The sequence below is a fragment of the Silene latifolia genome, chromosome 8 (assembly GCF_048544455.1).
Source record: "Silene latifolia isolate original U9 population chromosome 8, ASM4854445v1, whole genome shotgun sequence".
Taxonomy (NCBI): Eukaryota; Viridiplantae; Streptophyta; class Magnoliopsida; order Caryophyllales; family Caryophyllaceae; genus Silene; species Silene latifolia.
The window spans coordinates 109,471,787-109,498,039 of NC_133533.1; the positions used below are offsets into that span (position 1 = coordinate 109,471,787).

The following is a 26,253-nucleotide window of genomic DNA, read 5'->3' on the forward strand; positions in this document are numbered from 1 at the left end:
TCGACCCTTACCACCCTACTCCCTTACCCTGCTAACAACCACCAGCAACACCTCTATAGGACACAAAACAACAACCAACCCACGACAGAAATATAAAAAACATAGGAAAGGAGTTGCTCTTACCATTTTTCTGCCACCACAACGGCCACCAGGGCCACCCACTGTCGTCGCCAACCACCCTAAGGGCTTCCTTGCCGCGCCGCCAACACCCAGCTCTCTCTCTCTCTCTCTCTCTCTCTCTCTCTCTATGCGTGAGGGTGAAGTTGGAGCTGATGAAAGGAGGGAGGCGTGAGGGAGGCGGGTTGAGGGAAGGGTTAGGGTAGTGTTTAGGTTATAATTAGGGTTAGGGTTATTAGGGTTTAGGGTTAATTGGGCTTTAGGGTTTAATTGGTCTGAACAGTTAATGGGCCAACTCACTGGGTTAGCTCACAATTCGAATCCTATATAAACCCGTCTTAATTAACTTATATCGATACAACGCGGGTTGAGTAAAATAATTTAACGTGATTATCGACTCAACAATTAACCCGACTTAATTAATATTATAAAATGTATAATAATTAATATATAATAATATCCGTTTAATTGATTATATTATATAAAATACGGGGTATTACATCAGGTCCAGGAATAGCTTCAATTTGGCTGCATCGACCACATGTCCCATGATAGTGACTTGGCCGGCAGACAGCGGTGTTTCTGGTAGTATTGGCATCCCGTACGCCGGTTGAATTACTCGGCCGGTGGGGGACTGCCCAATCTCAGAATTAGGGACTGTGTCATCCTGATAGAATGCAGTTTCGTCGCTCACAATTATTTCTTGTTGTTTTGACATCTTCTTAGCTTGCCGGGTGAGTTTTGTTTTGTGTTTTTTTTTGTAAGGGATTTGACTAGCTTTTAGTATCTATTTCCCACAGACGGCGCCAATTGTTCCGGGTGTAATTCCGGAGCAGGATTTGTTTCCACGTAAGCTTGTAGAATGATGACTTTGCTTGACTCTTCCTTTCGGCCTCTCCTGAAACAATGAACAAACTGAAGGCTCGGCTTGGTACAGAGCGAACTCACTCCGACGCTTAAGTCAGTAAACTTAAAGAGATTAAGTTGTGTGTTACTTGGCAAAGTATATTGTAGAGAGATAAAGGAGTTAATACCAGATGAATGGTGAGTTTATTTGATTATTTTTGGATCCTTTCCTCAATGAGGGTTGAGGAGTATTTATAGACTTTCACCTTTTGTCACGTAGTGGCCAAGTGGCAGAGCATGTGGAAAGACTGTTCTACCCTCGGCCGAGGGACCCATGGCAGGCCGACGGACCTGGTTGACTCCATGCCGAGGGGTCTTGGATATGAGTACGCGGATATGTCTCCCGGTTGGCTAGTTGCCTAGCCGAGACCCAAGTGACGGGCCGACAGGCTGCGTCGGCTAAGTTGTCTAATAGTTGTCTAATACGTTGACTTGCTGTGGATATCTTTGACATTGCTCAATATGTTGACTCGGTCAGCGGGTGCAGAATATGCCCCATCAACACTATTATAAAATTCTTATACTCTCTTCACCTCATCAAAATACTTGACCGTTGATTATTTTGGAACAAAATTTAGACCGTTAAAAGATAATGGAGAGAATCTGAACCGGTAATAGAGCCACTCAAAGAAAACCAAAAAGGAACAGTTTAATTTTCAAAAGATTCTGTAGTACTACACAGTCAGTACCCACTTAATAGTTGAAACTGCGTTTCTTTAGTCTTTCATCACTCACTGATCATCAATTCATCATCACTTCATCACTCAGTTATTCATCCCTACAAAATTTCCCCCAATTTTAAACCCTAATTATTACTCCAAACCCAATAATCATCCATGGTGCTGTCGGCGGCGGTGGAGAACCTTCTAGAAATCACCGCGCGCGAGAAATCCCAGCCACCGGCGAATGCCGTCGCGCGAAAATTTCTCGCGGAAATCGGCGAAGAACAATCGATCGACGTTCTCAGTACCATACTTAGTATGCGCACAACCATCATCAATTTCAGCGCTTTAATTGTTCATTTGGCTAAGCAGAAGAAGCCGAAGAAGATGAATGATAATGATTGTCTCTCTCCTACTAAGGGTTCTCCTAATCCCGTCACTACTACTCATCGTTCCGACGCTTTCGCTTCGCCTTCTTCCACCAATAATACTCCTCCCATAGGTTGTTTTCGCTTTTTATACTCATTTTATCGTATCTCGTTATATTTCATTGATAGTATTCACTATTCAGCTTGTTACCAGTTTTTATATCTATTTTATCGTATCGCTTTATATTTCATACGGAGTATTTAGTGATCGCTGTGTAACATGTCATCGTACACCACTCTTTAATGACGAATGAACTCTATATCTAACTTAGGATTTTACTTTGTTATACCTCCTTTACGATGATCTTCCATGGTTGCATAACATGGTGTCCAATGCGACAGTTTGACTATAAATTTCGACATTTATATATTGCCTTCTTTTCCGAAAATGAATTTTTGAAAGATTTATTACTTAGCTAGTTAGCTATGATCAAAATATTCAAATCTTTGACCGTAAAAAGTGAATGTGAAATATTTTAATGACGGGTAAGGAAATACATTTTGTTTTTGGACGGATTATACAATTTTGTTTCATAATTTCTTTTTGTTTCTTTTTCTTATTAATCATGCGTGTAAAATTATGAACTTTGATATATTTTAATGACGGAGAAGGAAATACAATTTTGTTTTTGGACGGATTATACAATTGTGTTTCATAATTTCTTTTTGTTTCTTTTTCTTATTAATCATGCTTGTAAAATTATGAACTTTGAGATATTTTAATGACGGAGAAGGAAATACAATTTTGTTCATGGACGGATTATACAATTTTGTTTCATAATTTCTTTTTCTTATTAATCATGCGTGTAAAATTATGAACTTTGAGATATTTGCTGGTATTGTTTAGTTCTCGTTGAAGTTACATGCAGTGAAAGGTTCAAACTTTGGTCATTAATTTTTTCAAATGTAATTTGAGTTAGTATTTTGCTCGTATTGGTTAGTTCCCGTGGATGTTACCTGTAGTGAAAGGTTCGAACTTTGGTCATTAATTTTTTCAAATGTAATTCGAGTTAGTATTTTGCTGGTATTTGTCCGTGCTCATTGTATTTTACTACTCCCTCCGTCCTTTCCTTTTTGTACATTTGCCTTTTGCACAAAGCTCATAGAGAGGGAAGATGACGTGGTTTTAGACATATAAAAAGAGGAAAAAGTAATTTGCATGTATCAAAAACCAACACATCTGTAATTTGCAATTTGCATGTATCAAAAACGGAAATGTGAAGAAATGTCAGCAACATCCAAATTAGGAAAACGTAGAAATGACTGGGAATAAGCAAGATTTCTGGTATATTTTTCAAAATATGAAGAATTTGTTTAATATAGTGAAATGAGTTAAACACAAGAATCGGTATGTATCGTAAGGAGGAGGTATACTATCTACATTATCTTTTCAAGCTTCTTTCTGACCTTTTCTGCTCACAAATCATTAAAATACTATATTTCCCTCTCTTATTCGTCTTGTTGCAAGAAAAAAACATTATTTTTGTGATGTGTGAGGATAGAAGATTGGAGAATGTAATCGTATGCTAGTGATTTGTGAGGATAAAAGATTGGGGGGAATGTACATAAAGAAGGTTGATCACATTGTTTAGTACAGAGTACGGCATTAAGTTATCATATGTTTTCATTGTACCCTCACTCGAGTCAATTGAATTCCGTTTGAGTTTTTCCTCGCTCCGTAGCTCTAAATTATATAATGTACATAATTGCAGTTACAGATATCATAACTGTATAGTTAGGAGCTATCCTGGTTCTTTCTCAAAAATACATTACGCAAAGTTTTTAACTTATTTTGGAATGTCTCCAACAGGCTCTATAACGGTAGCTCTAGGAATGGGTTCTTATCGAGATGCTGTATTTCATTTGATTGATCATGTTCACTCAAAAGCGTTATTGTGTTTGCAGGAGATGCGTTACCACCAAATAAACGAAGGAGGACTTTAAATTTTCCTGGTATGACATGTCCTTACTATCTTCATAACTTGGTACCTTACTTTATAACCTGTTCACAGTTTTTAGAATCAGAAAATGGACAATGTACGTTCCATTCTATTATCCGCTAATGGAAGCATTTGAAAGTAACGCAGATGATGTAGTTGCATCGTTCCTGGACGTATTTGTTCCTGCATCGACTACTAGTGAGGTTATGGTTGATACAAAAACTGACCAGTTTATCGGCTCAGCCACTGCTAGCAAGGAAAAAGCGGATATGGGGATGATGGATAGTTTAACTGATGCTTTGACAGAACTTGAATTTAGGAAGGCATTTCTGATTTTAAATTACAAGGGGAGGTAAGGTAGTCTCATTTTATGTGTGTGTGTGTATGTGTGTGCAGAATTTGATATATGTTTCTGTGCAGAAAGCAGCTTGAAGACGTAATTACTGCTGAAAAGATTCGAAGCCTTAGCAGGCTTGACATGAATAGTTTTGAGTTCCACATTTGGAATGATTTTGGTCGTGGTATTTGCAAGGAAAATGAGAGGAGGAAGGTATATTTTACTGCTAAGGATCGAGTTGACTGCTTCACTTAGTTTTATGCCTTTCCAGTTACCAACGAAGTCCTCTTATGTATATATTTGTATTCTTGTCCTTTATTCTCGAGCAGTACCTTGATTGGGAGTCAGGAAGGTATCTCACCTATCATTGCCATGTTTATGGAGATGCAAGTTACAGTTTCAAGGTATGGTTTTATGCCTTTGTGTTCCCTGCAACTGGATAATCTTGATGCATGCTCTTCTTTATGGTGTCATGATACTATGTTTTGAGGATTTACATTTGTGTTCATGAAATGCTGTGGGTGTATGCCTGCAACCCCCATTATTTCCCATAGTAGGCTTGCTGAAGCATGTCATTTTAAATATTTTATATATTATTCATTTCTTCTGTATATATTTGCATTCTTTCTTTTTACGCATTTTTTAATCTTAATCTTTTTTTTTTTTTTCATTTTTGATATGATATAGGGTCCCTTCTTAAACAAGACAACCACTCTCTTACAGAAAGAAATAGGAGATGAAAATGTGCTCATTGTTAAATTTTTGGAGGACCAAACAGAAAGCATAGAATCAGGATCACGGTCTGTTATGTCATGTCCTGCATTTAATAAGATTTCCCAAGAGGGAATATTTGTCGGCCGGAAGCACTTCCAATTCTTCGGTGAGTTCTTTTATATTCTCAATTTTAGGTAAGGTTGATATTAGGCTGCAATCAGAGGTATATTATGTGACCATTCTTCTGTAACCAAGGTTATTCATGTGAACAAACTCACCAAAGTGTTCGGATGTTAGCGTAACTAATACATAGGACTAGAAGTTTCTAACGAGGAAGGACGAAGCCCTTATCCTTTTTGGATGATTTTCTGGACATTGAATTTTTTAGCTCAACTAGAGCTCCACTATGGCTCTCCCACATTCCCACTTGGCGAGTTAGCGGACACCTTGCTTACGACTCCATAATTACATAGTAATAGCTTCTTAAGTGCGAGCAGAGCTAAAACACTTCTATAATACTTTTGAGATGCTTCAATATGAGCTATGTTTTGTCCTTTATGGTGTTGTTTCTTTCTGATATCCCACATAATTTGGTAGGCCTAAGCCAAATTCACATGGAATTAAAGTTCAGTTGAGACTTATCATTGTATTCTTCATGATCTAATCTGGTTTGCTCGTGCTTTTCCAATGTATTTATTGCTCAGTGTTCAAAGATGGTGGAAAGGCGGAGAAGAAGAAGAACCCAGCTTCGAGCCCAGTAAAGTGCTATTTTGTTAATAAAGAGGCGTTTGCTAGTTTCTTTGATGAAGGATCTCGATTCTTCCAGAGAAAAACTATCCAGGATGCAAGGTCTATGTTTATGCACATACACAAGGCATCAAGTGTGGCAAATTATATGGCAAGGTTGAAGTGAACTCTACTTGTTAATTTTTGATTGGTTTCTCAGTCACGTAGTCACTTACATCAATCTGCTCTCACTAAATTATCAGGTTTTCACTCATCTTATCAAAAACGGTTACGTTAGATGTAAACTTAGATGATGTGCACGTACAAGATATTGACGATGTGCTTTGCTTGGTATGGGTTCACTTTCTTTTCATTTCACTAGGTTTTCATCTCGTTTATCCTTTTATTGGATGTACACTGATGTGAATGTTGTTATTTATCCTGTGTTTCTTTTTTCAAGGACGAAAAGGGAGAACCTGTTTATATGGATGTTGATAAACCTCACATACATACTGATGGAACGGGTTTTATCTCTGAAGACCTTGCATTGAAATGCCCTCTGAACTGTTTTATGGGTTTTGCTCCTGATGAAAACAACATCAAGGTGTGTATGCTGACTCTTGGCCTTTATGCCCATTTATAATATGGTTCTTTGGCTTATTAACCAATGATCCTGTCCCTGCGAACGCGGGGGCAGGAGAGAGGATCCAGTTTGGGTAGTTGGAGTGTAATTTAGGAGCGGAGGGCATACCTCTGTTTAGCACAAAGTTAGCATCAATGAAAATAGGTTTTCTGACTTCATAGTTGACTCCATAGTTGCAAAGTGCGGATTGAGGGCTCTGTAATAAGTTCACGGACTATTCTCATTTCTTCAACTTGAATGAGATTTATGAAATGTGACATGTTCTGTTTGACCTCTAATAGATCATCGTGATGTATTCAGCTGTTACTGTTTGTTTTTTTGTTATTTAGTTATTTGACTATTTTTCTCGTTGAGATATCAATCGCTGTTGCAGAAAATTAGTGTGTCAGAAGCTATTAATACTGTCTTTGGCCTTTTTCTTAATAAACCACACCGATATATCTCTTTCAAGCATGGGTCTCCTTAACATGTAGTCCATCTTTGCTTACTTATAGACTGCCTTTGTTTTATACATTTCCTTGATACTATATGTGATATAAATTACTTTCAGAGGCTTGTTGGTGAACTTCCAGAGACGAGCCAGTTGATATCTCGTAATCTTGAACCAGTAATTTAAACTGTTCTAAACTCCTGATTATGTGGTTTAGTTATGTTAACTTATGCTGGAAAACTACTGAACTATTTTAAATTTCCTGAACTTCTAGCCACTGCTGATACAATTTCGTATGTTCCATAAAGGAAGAGCCATTAAGGGGACTGTTCTTTTGAACCGAAAGGTATACTGTTTGCTTGTAATTGTATTCATTATTAGCAAGCACGACTTTTTTCTAAACATTTTGAATAAAATATATTATCCTCATACTTCACTTAACCGAAGTTCTTTCTTCTCTCCATGGCTCCTATCTTCCCCCGTGTTTCTCTTTTTAGCTTCCTCCGAAAACAATTCAGGTACGGCCGTCAATGATAAAAATTAAAGCTGATCCTGAGCTTGCTGGTGCACCTACACTGAATAGATTTGAGATTGTGGGCACTAGGTAAATTATCTGTCGATGGAAGTTCTGCGCTTGCTTCTGTGTGATGTCTATGTTTGATGTTCTATCGGATATCTTCTAGATGTATAATGTTTTCTCCAGACTGATCTTGTGGTTGCTGGATTAATTTTGTAGCTTTTCCAGCTGTCCTCTGATTTTTATCTTTATTTGATTGATAAGATATCTCTCTTTTTTTCTCAAATATAGAGAAATTGAATCATTAATTTGATAAAAGTTTCTTTCTATGAAGCAACAAACCTAAGAGGCCCCGTCTCTCAAAAAACTTGATTTCTCTGCTTCACTATGGGGGTGTACCTAAGGAATTCTTTCTGGAAAGGCTTGATGATGCTCTTAAGGATGTTCATTCCATACTATATAAGAAGCGAGGTGCACTGAAAGGTAATTATCTGGTTCTAGGACTTATATTCCATTCCATCACTAGTGTTGATTTGCTCCTGTTGGCGGCTGTTGCCACTTACACCTATTGTCTTAACGTACGATTTTTTATCAGTATAGTGCTTACTTGACAATCAAGCTTCTTATGTCAAATAAATTATACTTTTGTTTACATCAATTTACAGTTGCCATTAACCGGGATGCTGATGAAGATTTCACAGTAGCAAGGATGATTTTATCAGGACTTCCACTTGATGAACCCTTTCTCCAACATCGATTATCTGAGATTGTTAAAGAGGAAAGGAAGAATCTGAAGGCAGGGAAGATTCCCATTAGTAATAGTTTCTATGTGATGGGCACTGCTGATCCTACCGATACTCTAAATTGCGGCGAAGTTTGTGTCATCCTGTATGTAGCTTACATGCCATTTTACTTGAAAATCTGATGTTACGTGAGAGCATGCATACATCTCTTTCTCTCTCTTGGTTGCGAAAATTACCTTACCTTGCTTACTGATTCATCTACTCTCTGTGGTTTCCCTTTTGTGGTTGTGATAATTATTTTACCTTGCTTGCTGATTCATCTATTTTTGTAGGGAACATGGACAAATTTCAGGTCCTGTATTGGTGTACAGGAATCCTGGCATTCACCCCGGGGACATACATGTAGTTAACGCCAGATATGTTAAAGCTTTGGAAGAAATTGTGGGAAATTCCAAATATGGGATATTTTTTCCTTCAAAAGGACCAAGATCAATGGCTGATGAAATTGCCGGTGGTGACTATGATGGAGATATGTATTGGGTGTCCAGAGATCCCGAGGTTGGCTTCTGTGGTTATTCTTTTCCTTTAATCTGTATTTTACTGGCTTTTTTGCTATGACTGATAAGGAATGATGAGTCATGGTTGATTTAGTGCCAAGTGCCGTTGCAACCTTATTGCCCCCACCTTTCAAGGCTTTGTTTTGTGCTGGTAATTTCAGTAATAAGCTGTCTTTCTTTTATGCACCCTTTGTGCAAATTTCTGTATGGCTGTCAGCTGCCTTTACTCAATGTTGTGAACAGTTTGACCCCGGCCATAAACCAAACACTTTCTGTATGGCTGTGAGCTACCTATATGTCCAGTATAGACCTCTCTTGGATTAGTAAACCAATGCAACTCAATGCATTATGTTTTGCTGTGTATTGGTATATCTTTCTTAAGCTGTCTTTATTATAAATAGAATATGTTCTGATTATTCTCGTTTTAGCTTCTTGCAAAATTCAAACCTAGTTCACCATGGAAAAGCTGCCCTTCTTCACTTAGCTCATCTAGCAGGAAAGTTGATGGCCTCTCAGATGAGGTGTTGGAGCGTGAGCTTTTTCGTCTGTATTTGAGGTCGAGGTTTCAGCCAAGGTCCGTTTTAGATTAATGGTTTCTCTAGGAAATTTTCATTCATTAATTATTACATGTGAATATTTTTCTTCTGTATATACTCATGACAATGATGCTAATATATACTACGTATAATAAATTTCCCAATTGTTAACCTCTATGATTTATATGATTATTATGAACCTCATAATGCCATGGCGTTTGTGATTGCAAGCCATTACATTTGCCATCCTTCAAAGTTATTTATTGTCTTCAAAGAGCTCGCTTATTTGTTTTTACCGTGACAGCTTGTTTGACATCAAGTAAATACATTATGACAATGGTAAATGGGAAAATGCTCACAGTTTGTATTGATAACGGACAAACTAAAAGGTATTTACACTGGTGATAGGGGGCAATGAAACCACAGTAAGTGCTAATAGATGCAAGTCAATGTAAGAATATAAGCTAAGGAAAATATTCACTTGCACATTCCCTCCTGAAAATTTCATCAAAACTTGTATAAAACCACCTTATAGTAATATTGGTCAAACCACTTTACCCAAAAATCTAAGTGACACCTTACATGATATTTTTTTTACGCTTTTGAGTAACTCAAATTCTCAAGGGACCCTTTTTGGTTACTGATAAATTGTCATACTGTTTTCATCATTTTACTGACGAAGGTGTTTAGTTGGTAACAATTCTACATAATTAGTGAAATCGCTGCAAGTAGTTCTTTTGGATTTAGTGTGATGTGGTTTGATGTTTAGTTGTTGTAAGACTGTTCTACAAGACTAGATGAGAGTTACTAGGTGCATTCTATAACAAATTTAGCGCTTGGATAGCTACACTGAGAAACTAGGCGACATTGCTAAAATAGCTACACTCTATCCCTTCTTAAGTAAAGGTGCTAATTTTGATTGCCTCCCCTTAATATGGGTTACTGAGATGGCATTTGTCCTCCTTAATGCCCTCTTGGTTTCGAATTTACACGTTAGAGAGAAGTGAATGACTGAATTGTAGTGAATTTTGTAGTTTTAGAAACTTATCCACTTGCTCGAACATAGTTTATTGTTGCATTATCTGTCAGGCATATTAAGCTGATTGTCCTAATCCTATATGCATTAGCCTTGAATGCATCAACTAAAAATTATTTGACTATGTGTTCTTAAATGTGGGATACGAATCTCCTTTTTAAGTAAATTGTCCTCTAATGCTGGGGTTGCATATTCAGCAAGGCTATGGGTGTGGCAGCAGATTGTTGGCTTGTATACATGGATAGACTATTGACACTGGGAGATGAATGCTCAGTCGAGAAAGAGTGTGTAAAGCAAAAAATTTGGAAGCTGATTGATAGATATTATGATGCTTTGGATGCGCCAAAGAAAGGGATAAAGGTTAGTTTAAACTTTAAGTGTATTAATTATTTTGTAAAAAGCGTTTTAAGTGTAATCTTTTTCATTCTGAGAAAACGTTGCATCCTTTTGGGTATTGTAGCAATTTCTACCTTTCAAGTAGCGTATGCAGAAGTTGAGTTTTTTTCTTTTCTAATGTCTGCTATTAATTTTAGGGAATGGTTAATGGCATCATACAAAATGGCTATTCCACCCACTTCTCACAAAAAAAAATGTTACTTGTGAGAGAATGTGTAAATCTGAAAGTTTGCACTGCTAGCCTTGTTTTGGTCCTGCTAGAATGGATTAAAATTAGCAAATTTTTAGGGCTTGGCATCCCAACAGACATACTCCGGATGCTATTTACCCTTCATGGCAATTGGATTCTCGCTTGTTCGCCCCCCATTTCAATTTTCTTGACATAATTTCGTATTAGGTCGACCCAATTAGCAGGACTCTTTCTCACTATTGTAAAACAAGTCATTAGAATTATTGGCTTTTGGTCAAATGGATGCATTGTAATGAAATTGATACATTGGGGCCGGCAGTTCTGTTGTTCACATGATTGCTATCGACTTTGTGTTTGCTTGAAGTACGGTACATAGGGATTACTCATTTTGTCGAATTATAATGGAGTTGACAAGTGAGTGTTTAGAGTTATTCTGGTTAAAACGAAGGCCAACATAAATTTCTACGAAAGCAACACATATGAGATATGGCACTGTTCTGCGGTACCATGCAGGGGTTTGATGAATAAATTTGTAAGACTTGGGTGATGTTTCGTGTAGGCTTACTTGCGCACATGATGGACTTCTTTTCTATTGTCGGGGCATCTGAATCTTTAAATATGAAAAAGTAGCAAGGTAACGGGGATAGAAATTTAGGATGTATGCAGTCCCACTCTTGAAGCTGTTTCCAAATGACCCAGATGACAATTGCGCTGAAAAGTGCATCAGTGTCATTTTTTGATAAACTTTTTACTGTTGTATTGGCGGTTTTAATATCATATATTATTATTGTTTTCCTGAGGATTCCCTTTCATGTCTGTACTTTGATGCAGATTGAGGTTCCACCACACTTGATGCCAGGCAAATTTCCACACCATATGGAGAGAGGGGAGAATTGTACTTACCACTCAAATTCTATTTTGGGCGAGATATATGATCAAGTAGATAATTATAACCACCACCTTGATAAAGTCAAAGGTGAGGGCATTTTTCGGAATGATAAGTTTTGTAGCACTCGTTTATTCCCTACAAATTTCGATCAAATACTCGCTATTCTTTGTTACAGCTTATGATGGGTGTTATAAAGCAAAAATGGTTATTAACTTTCTACTTCCCCCTGCTCCCCTTTTTTTTCTTTTTACGTGAACCCGCTTTTGAAGTAACAAACTTGCTGGGGCGGTTAGTCGCCGATCCTGAACTCGCTGATGCGTTAACAAGTCGTAGTTTTCGTGTAAAGATATTCTCTCTCTTATATAAGATGTGAGCAAAGACGCTTACCACCATACTACTTTATCCATTTAAGATCTTCTCCTTACTTTCCTCCTTGTGAAGTAGACTAATTCAATGGCATCTTTGCATAAATTTCATTACTTCTTATTCAGAGACAATCTCTATTATTTGCTAACAATTAACGTGTTACTGTGTTACATCTAACCCCTTACCTCGCTGTTGTACTCAAATCAAAGATAATGAAGATAGTTTATATTTGTACAATTGTTTGGGAAATTAAATGGTTTACTCAAGTCTTATTAAAGTCACATTCTTGAGGTGATCGTTTTCATTTTGCTTTTCATTTTAGTTTGGATGCTGCCATATTTCAAGGAGCAAATAGAGCAAATTCCTGCAGCATGTCGACAAGCATGGCGAGCGCTTTATGAGGAGTACAGAAGCGTAATGAGTGCTGCCATGAACGTTGGTCAGGAGTCCAAAAATGAATCTGCAACAGCAGTTTATCGATTCTACAAAAAGGTGAACACAAACCCGTATTCTCAATAACATACAAACCCATATTTGGGCTACTTCTTAAAAGAAAATGACCAAACTCATTCACTCTGGCTCCAAGTATGATGAAAAGGGAAGTAGTGGAGGAAACTAGGTATCATTGTCCGAACTATACTTCATTGTGTCAAAATTTCGTTATTTGAAATAATCAAAGAAATTTGACTATTTTTTTAACTTAGGTCACTGATAGGTGAGAATGTTCGAACCTCCAATCATCAAACTGGAAGATAGCTCAAAACCCGTGTCATTAAAGTAGAATTAGCACAGATCTCATGGCACTAGAGTTGAATTAACCCTAAGCGTCTGAGCATCACAGTGGCAATTTATCACTCTCCTTTTGTTTTCCATATTCACTATTGGAAATATTCGAAGAAACGAAGGAAGATTTGTTTTTGTTTCATCAATTCACACACATGATGCATGTTTGTAACTTGTTAACTTCTGAGTAGATATTGTATGGCATCGGTCCTGAAGATGAAGCTGATGAATTGGAGAAAAGTCGGAAATCGTGGAATGATATTCGAGTTGATGCACTAGCAGTGTATAGTGCTGCCTACGAGTATGCAGCTTACGTAAACGACCCACAGAAATGCAACTTTGCTTGGAAGGTTGCAGGCTCTGCCTTGTTCAAAATGATTATGGAAGAGCAAGGTGAGAAACCTATTTGCTGTGCTCCCTCGGTTCTTCGTGAAGTGTTCCGTTAGGCAAGAGTAGGTTGTAGGAACTCACTTGTGTGATTAGGAAATCATGCAGCCTAATATTATTACTAGTAAGTAGTAACTAATTTAAGTAAGTGAATTTTTCTTATATAACTTGAGAAAAAATGCCACTTGTGTGATACTGATGCAATGTAATATATAATCCGTCCATCAGAACGCAGAAGTGTCGCGTATTAATATGATGTAATCAGTCTATTGAGAGTGTCTTGTATTAATTGATGGGAGTATAATGTATAACCAACTCTATATTATTTATGTAAGGGTTTCTACATTTCTGGAGGTCGTTATTATCTCTTGGGTAATTTGATAAATTATACCTTAAATAAGTCACTTTTTCAAATCTTATACCTAAGATAATTTTCTTTAAAATCATATACCTAAAATAACATTTTCTTCCAAACTTAATACCAAATCTTAAAAAAATCCCTAAATTAACAATTTTGCCTTTACTAATTTGATGGTTTTTAGTGGTGCAAATGGTTGATGTGTGTGTTAATAGGTGAGGCAAATGATGATAATGTTTAATTAGTAAGGGTAAGATTGTTAATTCAAGGCTTTTTTTCTTATTTGGTATCAAGTTTGGAAGAAAATATTATTTTAGGTATAAGATTTAAAAAAAAGTTATCTTAGGTATAAGATTTGAAAAAGTGACTTATTCAAGGTATAAGTTATCAAATTACCCTTATCTTTATAATTTTTTTCAAATTATTGTACAAGAACCAATTATCGGGACATTCTAAATGACGATAGTTCTTTGGAAGAGAAGAGTAACCAATGTTTATTATCGCAAGAACAAATTCCGATGTTATACACTGTGTTGTCTACCACGTTAATAAAGTCGGAATATGACCATGACGTTTATGAGAAATCTTAACCATGAGGTTTATGAGAACTAATTTAAATGACGATAGTTCTTTGTGTTGGGAAATTAGCACCAATCTCCCACGCGCAACGGAAGCTACTAATTGACAATTAAACCGTAAAAGTAAATAAATGTAAGCAATAATAAGATGAGACAGTATTTTAGGGTCAAACCCAGGGCAAAACCTTTCAAACCGGAAGTAAAACCCACTAGCCAAATCGACTAGAATCCACTATAATAATATAGTATCAGTACAACGTAACTGTCCCGAATTAATACCAATTCGAAACCCACAATAATATAAGATAACAACCTCTAGCCCTCCAGTAATATTAGTCAATGCCACAAATATCACCCCTAGAGTAACCTCCTAAATTATTGTATAAACCCGTCGTACTCCACCTCACCCTCAAACCCCGACTTTTTAGTCACTTTGTTTGATTAAATTTTGTGAGATATTTTTTTTCCAAAGGATTTGTCATCCTTTAGTAATGTGAAGTGACGTTATATTTTACAATAATAAAATCACTCCACGTTACTCACCAATGAATTAAAACAATTCAGATGTTTTTCACGTAATGTAAAAAACAAATTAATTCACATCATTTAATCACACCTAATGTTACATGTACATAATCCATAATTTGTACATGTAACACTTTCAAAACTTAATGCCTTGTGTTGGATGTTTCACCCAACAAATCTCCCCCTCCAACACAAGTGACAACCACCGAGGAATCAACCATTGGCCTTTTAAAATTACCAGCTGCACACCCGAGTTAGTATCCGGTCCTCACCCCTAACTCAATATCACGACCAATGCACCGTGTACAGCCTAAACCCAGTCAATGACGTTACTTGACTCCGGAGAGAAACCTCTTGCTCTCCACCTTTCTACCAGCAGGAATTTTACCTTTGCGCCCGTCGCCTCAGAACTCGAAAACAATCTACCTTCGTCGCCTCTTCCGCGAACGAAACACGTGCACGACTTTTACGTTTCCAGCTATCCTGTGAGGTTTTCATTGCATATCCATCCAGACGGTATAAACCACGACGTAACTCCCCCTTCATGAGGACCATAGAACCCTTAGTAACTTTCATTACTCCCCCATGAGCTTTACACCCATAACCTTCGGAGTCTAGTTGACTAAGTGAAATTAAATTCTGCCGCAACTTTGGAACATATGCAACCTTGTCCAAAGTGTGCATGGGCAATGTCTTAATAAAGATAAGTCATCTATTCTTTTCAGTCCAAATTGCTCACTAATGACGGTCAAGAAGTGTTTGACTGAGTTTAAATTTGCTCCTAAGCATGATCTTGGCAAGTATCTTGGCCTACCTACGAGTATTGGGTCTTCTAAAAGGGATTTATTTAAATTTCTTGTTGATAAGACTAAGCGAAGGCTATCCTCCTAGAATAACATTCTCCTCTCTTCGGCTGGTAAATTGACTCTTATTCGTTCTGTTCTGTCTTCACTATCTCTTTTCTCTCTATCGGTATTTCGTATACCGGTAAGTGTAACATCAAAACTCCAGTCCTTGATGGTGCATTTTTTGGTGGAGTGAAACTAGAAATAATAAGTCTATTCATTGGTGTAGTAAAGATTTCCTTAGTAGGCCAGTGGGTGAAGGGGGCCTTGGACGTCGTAATATTGGTTGCTTTAACCAAGCTCTTCTTGCCAAATCTGCTTGGAGAATCTTATGTGTTCCGGGAAGCCTTATCAGTAAAGTTATTGTTCCCAAGCTTGGGGTTCAAGATGATATTTTATTCCAGACCCGTTGGAAGGCTCCCCAAGCTTCGTCTTGGGCTCTTAAAAGCCTTGTTTGGGGATCTGATCTTATCTTCAATAATATTGCTTGGACTATTGGATCTTCTTCTCATCTTAATGCTTGGAAGAGCAAATGGTTAGAGGGTGATAGTCTTCAAGATCTTTGTAGGGAGTTTTGTGATGCTCCTATTGATCCCGCGTTACTGGTTGGTGACCTTCATGATAGTCATAGGATATGGGATCTCTCTTCTCTTGGTTTCGATCCGGGTGAGGGAGTTACAAAGAAAATCCTCGCAACTTATATCCCGTGTCAACCCTCGGATGACTCCTTATATTGGAAATTCTCTAAACATGGTGTGAAGAGTTAAGAACGATTAACACCTAAGAGGGGGAGGGGGTGAATTAGGTGTACCTTTTAAAAATTTATCCTTAACTTGGTTAATTAATTAACTTAAGTAAGGAATGAGTGAAGTACAAGACTTGAGAAACTTAATTGGATGTAAGTTCACAAGAAGATACAGCAGTTCTATGTCACGGTATAGGTGACTGTGACACAGAACTTGATTAGGTACATGCGAGAAATAGCAAAGTGAAAGAACGTAAAAGTAAATGAACAAACAAACGACATTTAAAAATTGGTTCAGCCTCTACTCCGAGGCCTACGTCCAACCGTTATTTTATTGCTTGTTTAGAAATTTACTCAAACTTACTAAACCCCTTACAATGAAAATAACTCGCCAACCTACTCCGGTTGCACTCAAACTTAAAGCTACTCCGCTTCAAGAGTTTATGGGTTCTATCTCAAGGTGTTACAGAGTCTTGAATCTCAAGAGTTCACTAAATGAACATGGAGATTACAATGAAGATCTAACACGAGAATCATGGAACAAACTCATCATGTCACAAAGACATCGAATCGATACTTGGAGGTTTTGACTTTTTTCGAAAACAATTTTGAAGACTTAAAACCAGAAAAACGTTTTGCAAATACTTGAAGAACAAAGCTTTTAATGCACAAATGATTTGCAAGGTTTTTACAATAAATGCTTTGGAAGTCTTAAGAAATAAATGTGACTAAGACACTCTATTTATAGTGGATTTAGTCTTAGGTAAGTACACTTTGAAAAATTAAATCCAATATAAAAATGATAGCTTTGAGTGATGGTAAGTGTTAGACTTGTAGGCTTGGGGCTTAAGAAATTAGAAAACTTAAGCTTCTACACTCAACATGTGACAATTTACCAAAATGGCAAAAAGCCTTTCTTACTTTAGAAGTTTGACAAGTCTTCTTTGCCATTTTTGGTAAAAGGTGTTTGCACAAATCTAGAGGCTTAGTCAAGTGGGCTTGTGACTCCAAAATTTCAGATTGTTTTCAAGTTTCTGAAAATTCAAATGTTTAAGGTTTAAAGTTTGCAAAGTTTTGACACTTAAAAACATTTGGACGAAAACTCCTCCGTATGATAGTACCAGAAACCACGGTATAGCATACCGTTGCATGGTTTTGCTATTACTTGACTAAAATGAGAATGTTACACTTACTCTTACATATATCGACTATGGCTTTGGAAGTATCATTGTCTTGACTTCCTTGATTGACTTGATCATCTTGAATCATTGTTGAAAGTCCATTTGATTGCTTCATTCACTAATTGTTTCAACTAAGAGCAAACAATCAAATAACAAGGGGACTTGGCATCATCAATCTAATGTGTTCTAACAAATTCCCCCTTTGATGATGACAAGTCCAAACATGTGTGATATTCCCCCTTAGCCCATGGTTAGTCGGTCTTTGGTCAATTTCAACATAAACATGATTAATAAGCATGATCAAGGTATTCGAAAGGTGCAACATGCTTGGCCAAAGTAAAACATCTAATCATGGAAGCTAAGACATAATTAAGGTGAACGTTAGCCTAAGAGTTAGAAGATCACACACATAATTAAACTACTTCCCCCTCTTGACATCGTCAAAGGAGGAGAAAACATGTTCAAAAGGCAAGCAACACGATTAAAACACACGCAAATAGTTCAAGCAAGATAAAAGCAAACAACCGAAGGTGCAAGAGAGTGTCTTAAAACAAGGAGCCAAAGTTCATAAGGAAGGACGGGTTAAAGAGGCATGAGTTTAGGAGGCATTCTGAAGACGTTCAAGAAGATCTTCATTCATGGTGCGAAGATCACCAACTTCATCCCTCAACTTACCCTGTTCTTTGACCAGCCGATTCACAATCCCAAGAAGCTCATCCAACTTGGCTAGTACCACACCCATTTCAACGGTAGAACCCACTGTAGAACCCGACTGATTCTTCCTTTCCAATTTACCATTTTTAATCTCCAAGTTCATCCGAGAAAGAAGGCCCGGTGTCATTTCATCAGTTAATTTCTCAATTGCAGGGCTTCCTTTCAATACTAACCCCTCCCTCATAAAGATGATCGAGAGCCACATACCATAAGGGACCACGGCATTTTTGTCAAAGTTGCCGTTTTGGAACTCAGTGGACATCTCAAGAATTCGGTGAAACATGAGGCGAGGAAGGTTAATGGGTTTGTGCTTGACAATGTGATGAATCAGGAGCATGTCAAGGAGAGAACATCTCCCACGGCTATTGTTGGAAGGGACAAGGTTACGAAAAACCAGGTTGAAGATGAACCGGATGGGGGCGGTTAATTCAAAGGCATATATGTTGGTAGGGCCATCATCGTCATGAGGTCGAAGAACCTTCATGACCTGGCTAGAGGTAACCTCATCAATTTCACCCCAATCTCGTTTGGGGAAGGAGGTAAGCCCGACATCACAAATATCCAAGTGAGCAGCAAGTTGGTCGATGGTTAAGACAAAGGGTTTCGATTTATAAAAGCCGAGAGTTCCAGTTCAACATCTACCTTGACTGTTGCATAGAATTGGATGACTTCGGACAAGTACATGGGACTATATTTGTCCAACAGATTCACCCAACCCTGTGCATACATAGCCTCTTTGAAGTATTTAAAAGCAGGAGATGTGTCATACCAAGATTTCTTATAACGTCTTCCACTGTGGAAGCAACAAATCAGTGTACCGTGGCAAAGCTTGAAGATCTCCTCCGGGAGATCGAGAGAATTAAGATGGTTGAAGATGTCATTCTTGAATGATTCGGCAAAGGGAGCAATGACAAGATCCATGCATGTGTTGAGAGGAACCTTCTCCTCAATGATCTCATTTTCATCTATGCTCGGCAAATCCCGATGATAACGAGCCCTTTTGGTTGCTTTGGTTTTTGACCCGGATCCCCTTTTTCTTTGAGTAACCTTGGGTTTTGGAGGGGATGCCTCCGGTGTCACATCATCATCATCATCACCAAAGATTTCAAGCATCTTTCGCTTGGATCGGGTTCTTGATGCCGGTTTTGAAAATAATGGGTCAAGCCCATCATCAAACACCACTGTGGCATCATCATGATCCTCAACATCAACGATTTCTTCATCAATTTTTTCAGCATTGGAACTGATTTCCTTTTCAACAGTGGAGGCCACCGTTGCATCAATGTTACCAATCTCATTCTTCTCTAGACTTTCACTCACCAAATCTTTCAATAGTACATCATCATCATTCTCTTCAACAACATCTTTCTCAACGTCACTCTTCTCCTTCTTTTCCTTTTCTTTTGAATCCCCTTGATTCTCTTTTGATTTTTCCTCACTTTCCTTTTCTTTGTCTCCCTCTAATTTTTCTTCACTTTCTTTTGATTTTTCTGATTTTTCCTCATTTTCTTTTGATTTCTCTGATTTTTCCTCACTTTCTTTTTCTTTGTTTCCCTCTGATTTTTCTTCACTTTCTTTTCCCTCTTTTGATTTCTCTCCTTCAAGTTCCCCCTCTTTCATCTCACTTGAGTGATCTCCCTTTTCACTTGTTTCGACAACATCACTTGATTTTTGAATATCTTCATTCTTTTTGGTTCCCTTAGAACCGGAGTCTTTTTCATCGGTGTCAATGTCCACCTCAGCATCTAATTGGAGAGAAATAGGAGGATTCCTACTTCTTCCTCCTCTGCCACGACCACCGCCCCTTTTGGCGGTTGTCTTCTTTCGTGCAACGGTTGGTTTGGCAGTGGCAGAGGTGATTTCATTTGGTTTGGCAGCGGTTTTGGGAGCCATCTTTTTGGCAATGTATTTTGGATTAAATGTATCTCTGAGTTGAAGAACTTCTTTTGAGAACCTTGGAGGCATTTTAAGAGAGTGGAAGGGGAAATGGTTTTGACGGTTTTGGGAATCCGAAAAAGGTGAGGGTTGGTTGTTTATTTAGTGGGTAATAGGGTGTCTTTAGTGGAAACATGGGAGTAAATGAGGGGTTGGTGTAGTTAATCTAGGTGAAGGGACGGTTGAGTGTTGATAATGTGAGGCTAGGGTGTAGGCTTTTAAGTGTGATGGGACATAAAGTGATTTGGAAGCTCAATGCAATAATAACTCAAGTGCACTCATACGTTTGTCAGTTGCATTTTGTTCGACATTTGCATGCATTGTATCATATTAACTAATATTTAATTACATGTTATTCCTCCCTCTAATCAATCATTGGAAAACGTAATTTAATTTAGCGGTATGTCACCCAATAAACCAATTTCCGACCGAAGTCTTTCGAATTGTTCTCTTTCTAACGGTTTTGTAAGAATGTCCGCAATTTGATTTTCCGTTTTACAAAAGCTTAGACAAATATGACCTTTCTCAACTTGATCACGTAGAAAATGATGTCGTATGTCGATGTGTTTAGTTCGTGAGTGTTGTATAGGATTCTTTGATATATTAATTGCACTAGTGTTGTCACAAAAAATAGGGGTAGTCTCGAAAGTAAGGCCATAATCATGCAATTGTTGACGTACCCAAAGAATTTGTGCACAACATAGAGCGGCACTCACATATTCGCTTTCGGCCGTGGACAATGCAACGGTGTTTTGCTTCTTCGAAGCCCATGAAATGAGACACGGTCCTAGGAAGGTAGCAATGCCCGAAGTGCTTTTCCTATCCAATGTGTCACCGGCATAGTCCGCATCCGAGAAACCTCGATAAATCTTTTCACTAACGCTCTTACCATTTTCGTCCTTATCAAGCTTGATTTTAGGCACCATTGGTGTAGGCATAGGATTAGAATCAGTCAACCCAAACTTACTTAACATTTCTTTTAAGTACTTTTGTTGGTGAATCATCGTTCCATTTTCACATTGTTTGATTTGAAGACCAAGAAAGAATCCAAGTTCTCCCATCATACTCATTTCAAATTCCGAAGTCATCAAATCAGAAAAGTACTTATAAAGAACATTGTTAGTTGCACCAAAAATAATGTCATCGACATATACTTGCACAAGCAACAGTTCATCTCCTTGTGACTTGATAAACAGCGTTTTATCCACGGACCCACATATGAAACCATTTTCCAATAGAAACTTTGAAAGCCTATCATACCAAGCCCTAGGAGCCTGTTTTAAACCATAGAGTGCTTTATCTAGTTTAAAAACGTGGTTGGGAAACTCGTTGTTTATAAAGCCCGGAGGTTGTTCAACGAACACTTCTTCATCAAGGTATCCATTTAAAAATGCGGTTTTGACATCCATTTGAAAAAGCTTTATACCTTGAAAAGACGCAAAAGCTACAAGCATTCGTATGGCTTCAAGCCTAGCTACCGGTGCAAAGGTTTCATCGTAATCAATTCCTTCTTGTTGGTTAAAACCTTGCACCACTAGTCTAGCTTTATTCCTTACGATTTCTCCAACATCATCTAGCTTATTGCGAAAGACCCACCGTGTACCAATTACAGTACGTTGGGAGGGCCTAGGGACAAGATGCCATACCTTGTTCCTTTCAAATTGCTCCAATTCCTCTTGCATTGCAATCATCCAACATTCATCATCAAGGCTCTTTGTGACATGGTCTGGTTCGATTTTTGAGATGAAGGCATTGTGTGCACAGAAATTTTGAAGCGATGATCTGGTTTTTATTCCAGAGGTTAGGTCACTGGTTAAGTTTGATAGGGGATGTGAGCTTTGGTGTTTCCATTTCTTGGGGATAAGTGAGTTAGAAGATTCGGTTTGTTAAATGCCTGCAAAATGAGGGGACTGTTGCATGAGGAATGTTTGAAGGAGGTGATTGTGGTTCGTTTATGATTAGATTGGGCTGTTCTTCACCATCCTTGTTCCCCCTGGATGAGGTAGCATCATTTTGTGTAGGAGGACGATTAGTTCCCCCGAATTTTGCACATCCTCCTCATGCAACAAAGGCTCTAATCGTTGCTCGCCTTCTTCTACCACTTGATCCATTTCATGTCGTATCATACCAATCTCAAAATCATCATCATATTCATCATCCTCATCATCAACCTGTGTGTTTGACACAAAAAGACTAGATTCATCAAATATTACATGAACGCTTTCTTCCATTTTCATAGTCCTTTTGTTATAGACTTTATATGCTTTACTATGATCGGAATAACCAACAAAAACTCCTTCATCACTACGAGCATCAAATTTGCCAAGGTTGTCTTTTCCATTGTTGTGCACAAAGCATTTACTACCAAAGCATTTTAAGTGTGAAAGATTAGGTTTTCTTCCTCGTAGTAGTTCATAGGGAGTTTTCTCAATGATTTTTCTAATCATGACACGGTTGTAAATATAACAAGATGTGTTTACGGCTTCGGCCCAAAAATTCTTAGGAACCTTAGAGCTAATGAGCATGGTCCTAGCCATATTTTCAAGAGTTCGATTCATTCGTTCCACAACCCCATTTTGTTGTGGGGTTCTTGCGGCCGAAAAGTTATGACTAACACCATACTCATTACAATAGGACTCAAATGACGAGTTCTCAAACTCGGTTCCATGGTCGGATCTTAATGAGACAAGTTTATATCCAAATTTGTTTTGAACCTTTTTGACCCAGATTAAGAACTCATCAAATGTTTGATCCTTAGAACTTAAGAAGAGAAGCCAAACAAATCTTGTGAAGTCATCTACAATGACACAAATAAAACGACTTCCACCTCTACTCACCACTCGCATGGGACCACATAAATCAATATGAATAAGTTCAAGAGGTAAGGAGGTGCTAACAACCCTTTTGGATTTAAAAGAGCACTTAACTTGTTTTCCTTTAACACAATCATCGCAAAGTGATTTAAATTCAAATTTAATGTTAGGAATGCCGTCAACTAGATCAAGTTTCTTAAGGGTGTTAAGTGTCTTAGCATTTACATGACCAAGTCGTTTGTGCCAAAGCCAAGGGTCGTTCTTTTGAACACTCATGCATGATAGTGATTGACCCGACAATGCATACAAGTTAGTCATATAGACGTCTTTAACACGTTTACCTTCAAGTATGAGTTCTCTAGTTTTACCATTGATGATTCTACATTCACTAGCAAGAAATTCAACAATATTACCTCGATCACAAAGTTGTGAAATGCTCAAGAGATTGTGTTTCAAACCTTTGACAAGCAACACTTTGTCCACGCATAATGACTTTGACTTACCAACCTTTCCAATCCAACGATTTCACCTTTCTTGTTGTCGCCAAAAGTCACCATGCCACCATCGTAGGCTTCTAGCGAGAGGAATTGGTTTTCATCTCCCGTCATGTGACGAGAGCATCCACTGTCTAAGTACCAATTGCTGCTGCCCCTCACTAATGCCTATAAGAAATCAAACATTTAGTTTAGGAACCCAAACAAGTTTGGGCTCCTTCTTGACAACGACCTTTTTGACTTCTTCTTTCTTTATCCACACTTGTTTAGCATTCTTAGTGTTTCTTTCTAAGTCACGGACTCTTTTGTCACAACCATTAAACTCATGACCTGTTTTGCCACAATAGTTACAAATGATGTACTCGGGAAGACCAAAGATACTTTCTTCTTCTAAGTCGGTTTGACTTGGATCCTGGTTTCGAGTGCAACAAGTGTGTGCTACTCTTTGTTGCATTTGAAACCAAGTCCAAAGATTCTTTGCAAATTTTTCGTACTCTTGTGATTGTTTCAAGAGAAACTCCAAAACATTCTGACTTCCTTCCCATTTTAAGTAAAACATCTTAGCCTCATCTAGCTCTTTAGTTAATGTTTCAATTTTAGCAAGATGATTAAGATTCAATTTACCTAAATTGTCAAACGCTTGTTTTGCAAGTCTTGCTTCGTCACTAAGTAACATCCCAATTTGTTCCAATTGTTTATTATCTCTTTGACATAATTTGAGGTCAGCTAGAAGAGTGTCACGTTCCTTAGTTAAAGAAGACACTAATTCCGTGAGAGTATCTATTTCTTTTCTCGAATCAGATGCCACAGTAGAAACCTCTGTGGCATGAGTCTGTTCAGCTTTCTTTAACATCTCATTTTGAGCAAGAAGGTCATCATTTAGTTTTTGAGCTCGTTCTAAGGCACTTTTGACATGACTCGACTCATCATTTAACATTTCAGCAATCTTAGCAAGATCATCTTTTTCGTTGTGACAAGTAGCTAAGTCAATCAAAAGTTGGTCACGTTCGTGTGTTAGTGATGACACATTTCCTTTAGAACTGGATGCAACAGTGCAAGGATCTGTTGCACTGGTTTCATCAACTTTGTTGGCTAAAAACAGGTTTTGTTTTCGAAGTTTTTTGATTTCTTTTTCAAGACCCAACATGGAACTAGGTTGATCATTCTCATTTAGACTTTCTTTAAGGACTACATTTTCCTCAGCTATGTCCTCAATTTCGATTTGCATAGCTTCCAACTTATTAGTTTGGACACGACACTTATCTATGAATTGATCGAGGAGGAGACAAACTTTGTCTTTAGAGAAAGATCGAACTTTTTCTTGAGCTTAATTACCTCATGGTCCGAATCGAGTCCGAATCCACGGAGTGAGCCATAAGACACTTGATGTCTTCTTTCTTTGATGATTTGGAAGCATTTTTTGAGGAACTAGACGAGATGCTAAGTTTGGCGTCTAATTCATCCTCAAGGACATCGTCCTCTTCAGAATCAGACATGCCCCAAATAGCGGTCATTACCTTGTTTTTGTAATCACGTTTTGCAAAGTCACGTTTTTCCTTAGATTTGATATCGTTCCACTTTGGGCATTCTTTGATTTGGTGACCTTTATCACCACATTTAAAGCAACCAACAGTGGAGTTAGATCTTCTCTTAGGAAAACGGCGTTTACTAGAGTTGTTGCTATACCTTTGAGAGTTTTGACCATTGATCATGCCAACAATGTTTTTAGTGAACATTGCAAACTCATCATCTTCATCCTCCTCATCACTTGAGAGAGCATTAAGAGCGAGTCCTTTCCCTTTAGAGCTTTCACTAGAACGCTTCATGAGAGTTAACTCATGAGCCATAAGTGAGCCCATAAGTTCATCAAGGGTGAGCAATGAAAGGTCCTTAGCTTCCTCAATAGCCGTAACCTTCGGTTGCCACTTTTCAGTTAGGCTACGAAGGATTTTACGGACTAAATCCTCAGATTGAAAACTCCTACCTAAACTCTTAAGGTCATTGACAATACTAGAAAAACGTGAAGACAAACTATTAATTGACTCATCTCGGTCCATATTGAACATCTCATATTGTTGCATGAGAAGATCAATACGATATTTTTTGACTTGTGACGTTCCCTCATAGGCAAGGTTTAGGGTGTCCCAAATCTCTTTGGCCGAAGCACATCCAGATATACGATTAATCTCTTGGTCACCGATCCCATATTGAAGAATGGACATGGCCTTAGAGTTTTTCTCGATTTTCTTATAGTCGGCCTCAACATACTTATCCTCACTTTTCAAGGAGCTAGTGCCATCAGCATTAGTCACTTCGATTTTGAGGGGACCCTTTTGAATGATTAACCAACATTCATAGTCCGCACTTTTGACATAGTGCTCCATGCGATGTTTCCACCAGGCATAGTTTTCTCCCTTGAAAATGGGATACTTAGTGTGTTTTGAATCGTCCATAACTATAGTATCAACTCTTTGGATTTAACCAATATCAAGAGCACAAGGCTCTGATACCAATTGAAGAGTTAAGAACGATTAACACCTAAGAGGGGGAGGGGGTGAATTAGGTGTACCTTTTAAAAATTTATCCTTAACTTGGTTAATTAATTAACTTAAGTAAGGAATGAGTGAAGTACAAGACTTGAGAAACTTAATTGGATGTAAGTTCACAAGAAGATACAACAGTTCTATGTCACGGTATAGGTGACTGTGACACAGAACTTGATTAGGTACATGCGAGAAATAGCAAAGTGAAAGAACGTAAAA

At 37.9% G+C, this 26,253-nt stretch overlaps 1 protein-coding gene across 6 annotated transcripts in view; it reads left to right on the forward strand.

Moving 5' to 3' along the window:
* Nucleotides 1-1,655: 1,655 nt before the first annotated feature.
* The window catches only part of LOC141597281 (putative RNA-dependent RNA polymerase 5), a 198,107-nt gene continuing 173,509 nt past the window's right edge, over nt 1,656-26,253 (forward strand). Inside the window, exons 1-20 of one of the 6 annotated variants that reach the window (XM_074417674.1) lie at nt 1,656-2,187; nt 4,019-4,066; nt 4,201-4,405; nt 4,474-4,603; nt 4,720-4,794; nt 5,078-5,270; nt 5,809-6,007; nt 6,094-6,181; nt 6,291-6,434; nt 7,024-7,080; nt 7,178-7,249; nt 7,401-7,507; nt 7,755-7,903; nt 8,086-8,308; nt 8,496-8,721; nt 9,149-9,294; nt 10,490-10,652; nt 11,710-11,854; nt 12,456-12,625; nt 13,108-13,637. In XM_074417674.1, the coding sequence (XP_074273775.1) occupies nt 1,860-2,187; nt 4,019-4,066; nt 4,201-4,405; nt 4,474-4,603; nt 4,720-4,794; nt 5,078-5,270; nt 5,809-6,007; nt 6,094-6,181; nt 6,291-6,434; nt 7,024-7,080; nt 7,178-7,249; nt 7,401-7,507; nt 7,755-7,903; nt 8,086-8,308; nt 8,496-8,721; nt 9,149-9,294; nt 10,490-10,652; nt 11,710-11,854; nt 12,456-12,625; nt 13,108-13,362 (3,123 nt within the window). In that variant the 5' untranslated portion in view covers nt 1,656-1,859 and the 3' untranslated portion in view covers nt 13,363-13,637. Of the gene's footprint in view, nt 2,188-4,018; nt 4,067-4,200; nt 4,406-4,473; nt 4,604-4,716; nt 4,795-5,077; nt 5,271-5,808; nt 6,008-6,093; nt 6,182-6,290; nt 6,435-7,023; nt 7,081-7,177; nt 7,250-7,400; nt 7,508-7,754; nt 7,904-8,085; nt 8,309-8,495; nt 8,722-9,148; nt 9,295-10,489; nt 10,653-11,709; nt 11,855-12,455; nt 12,626-13,107; nt 13,638-26,253 lie in introns of those variants that run through there. The other 5 variants (XR_012522729.1, XR_012522730.1, XM_074417673.1 and 2 more) reach the window with 5 other exon arrangements.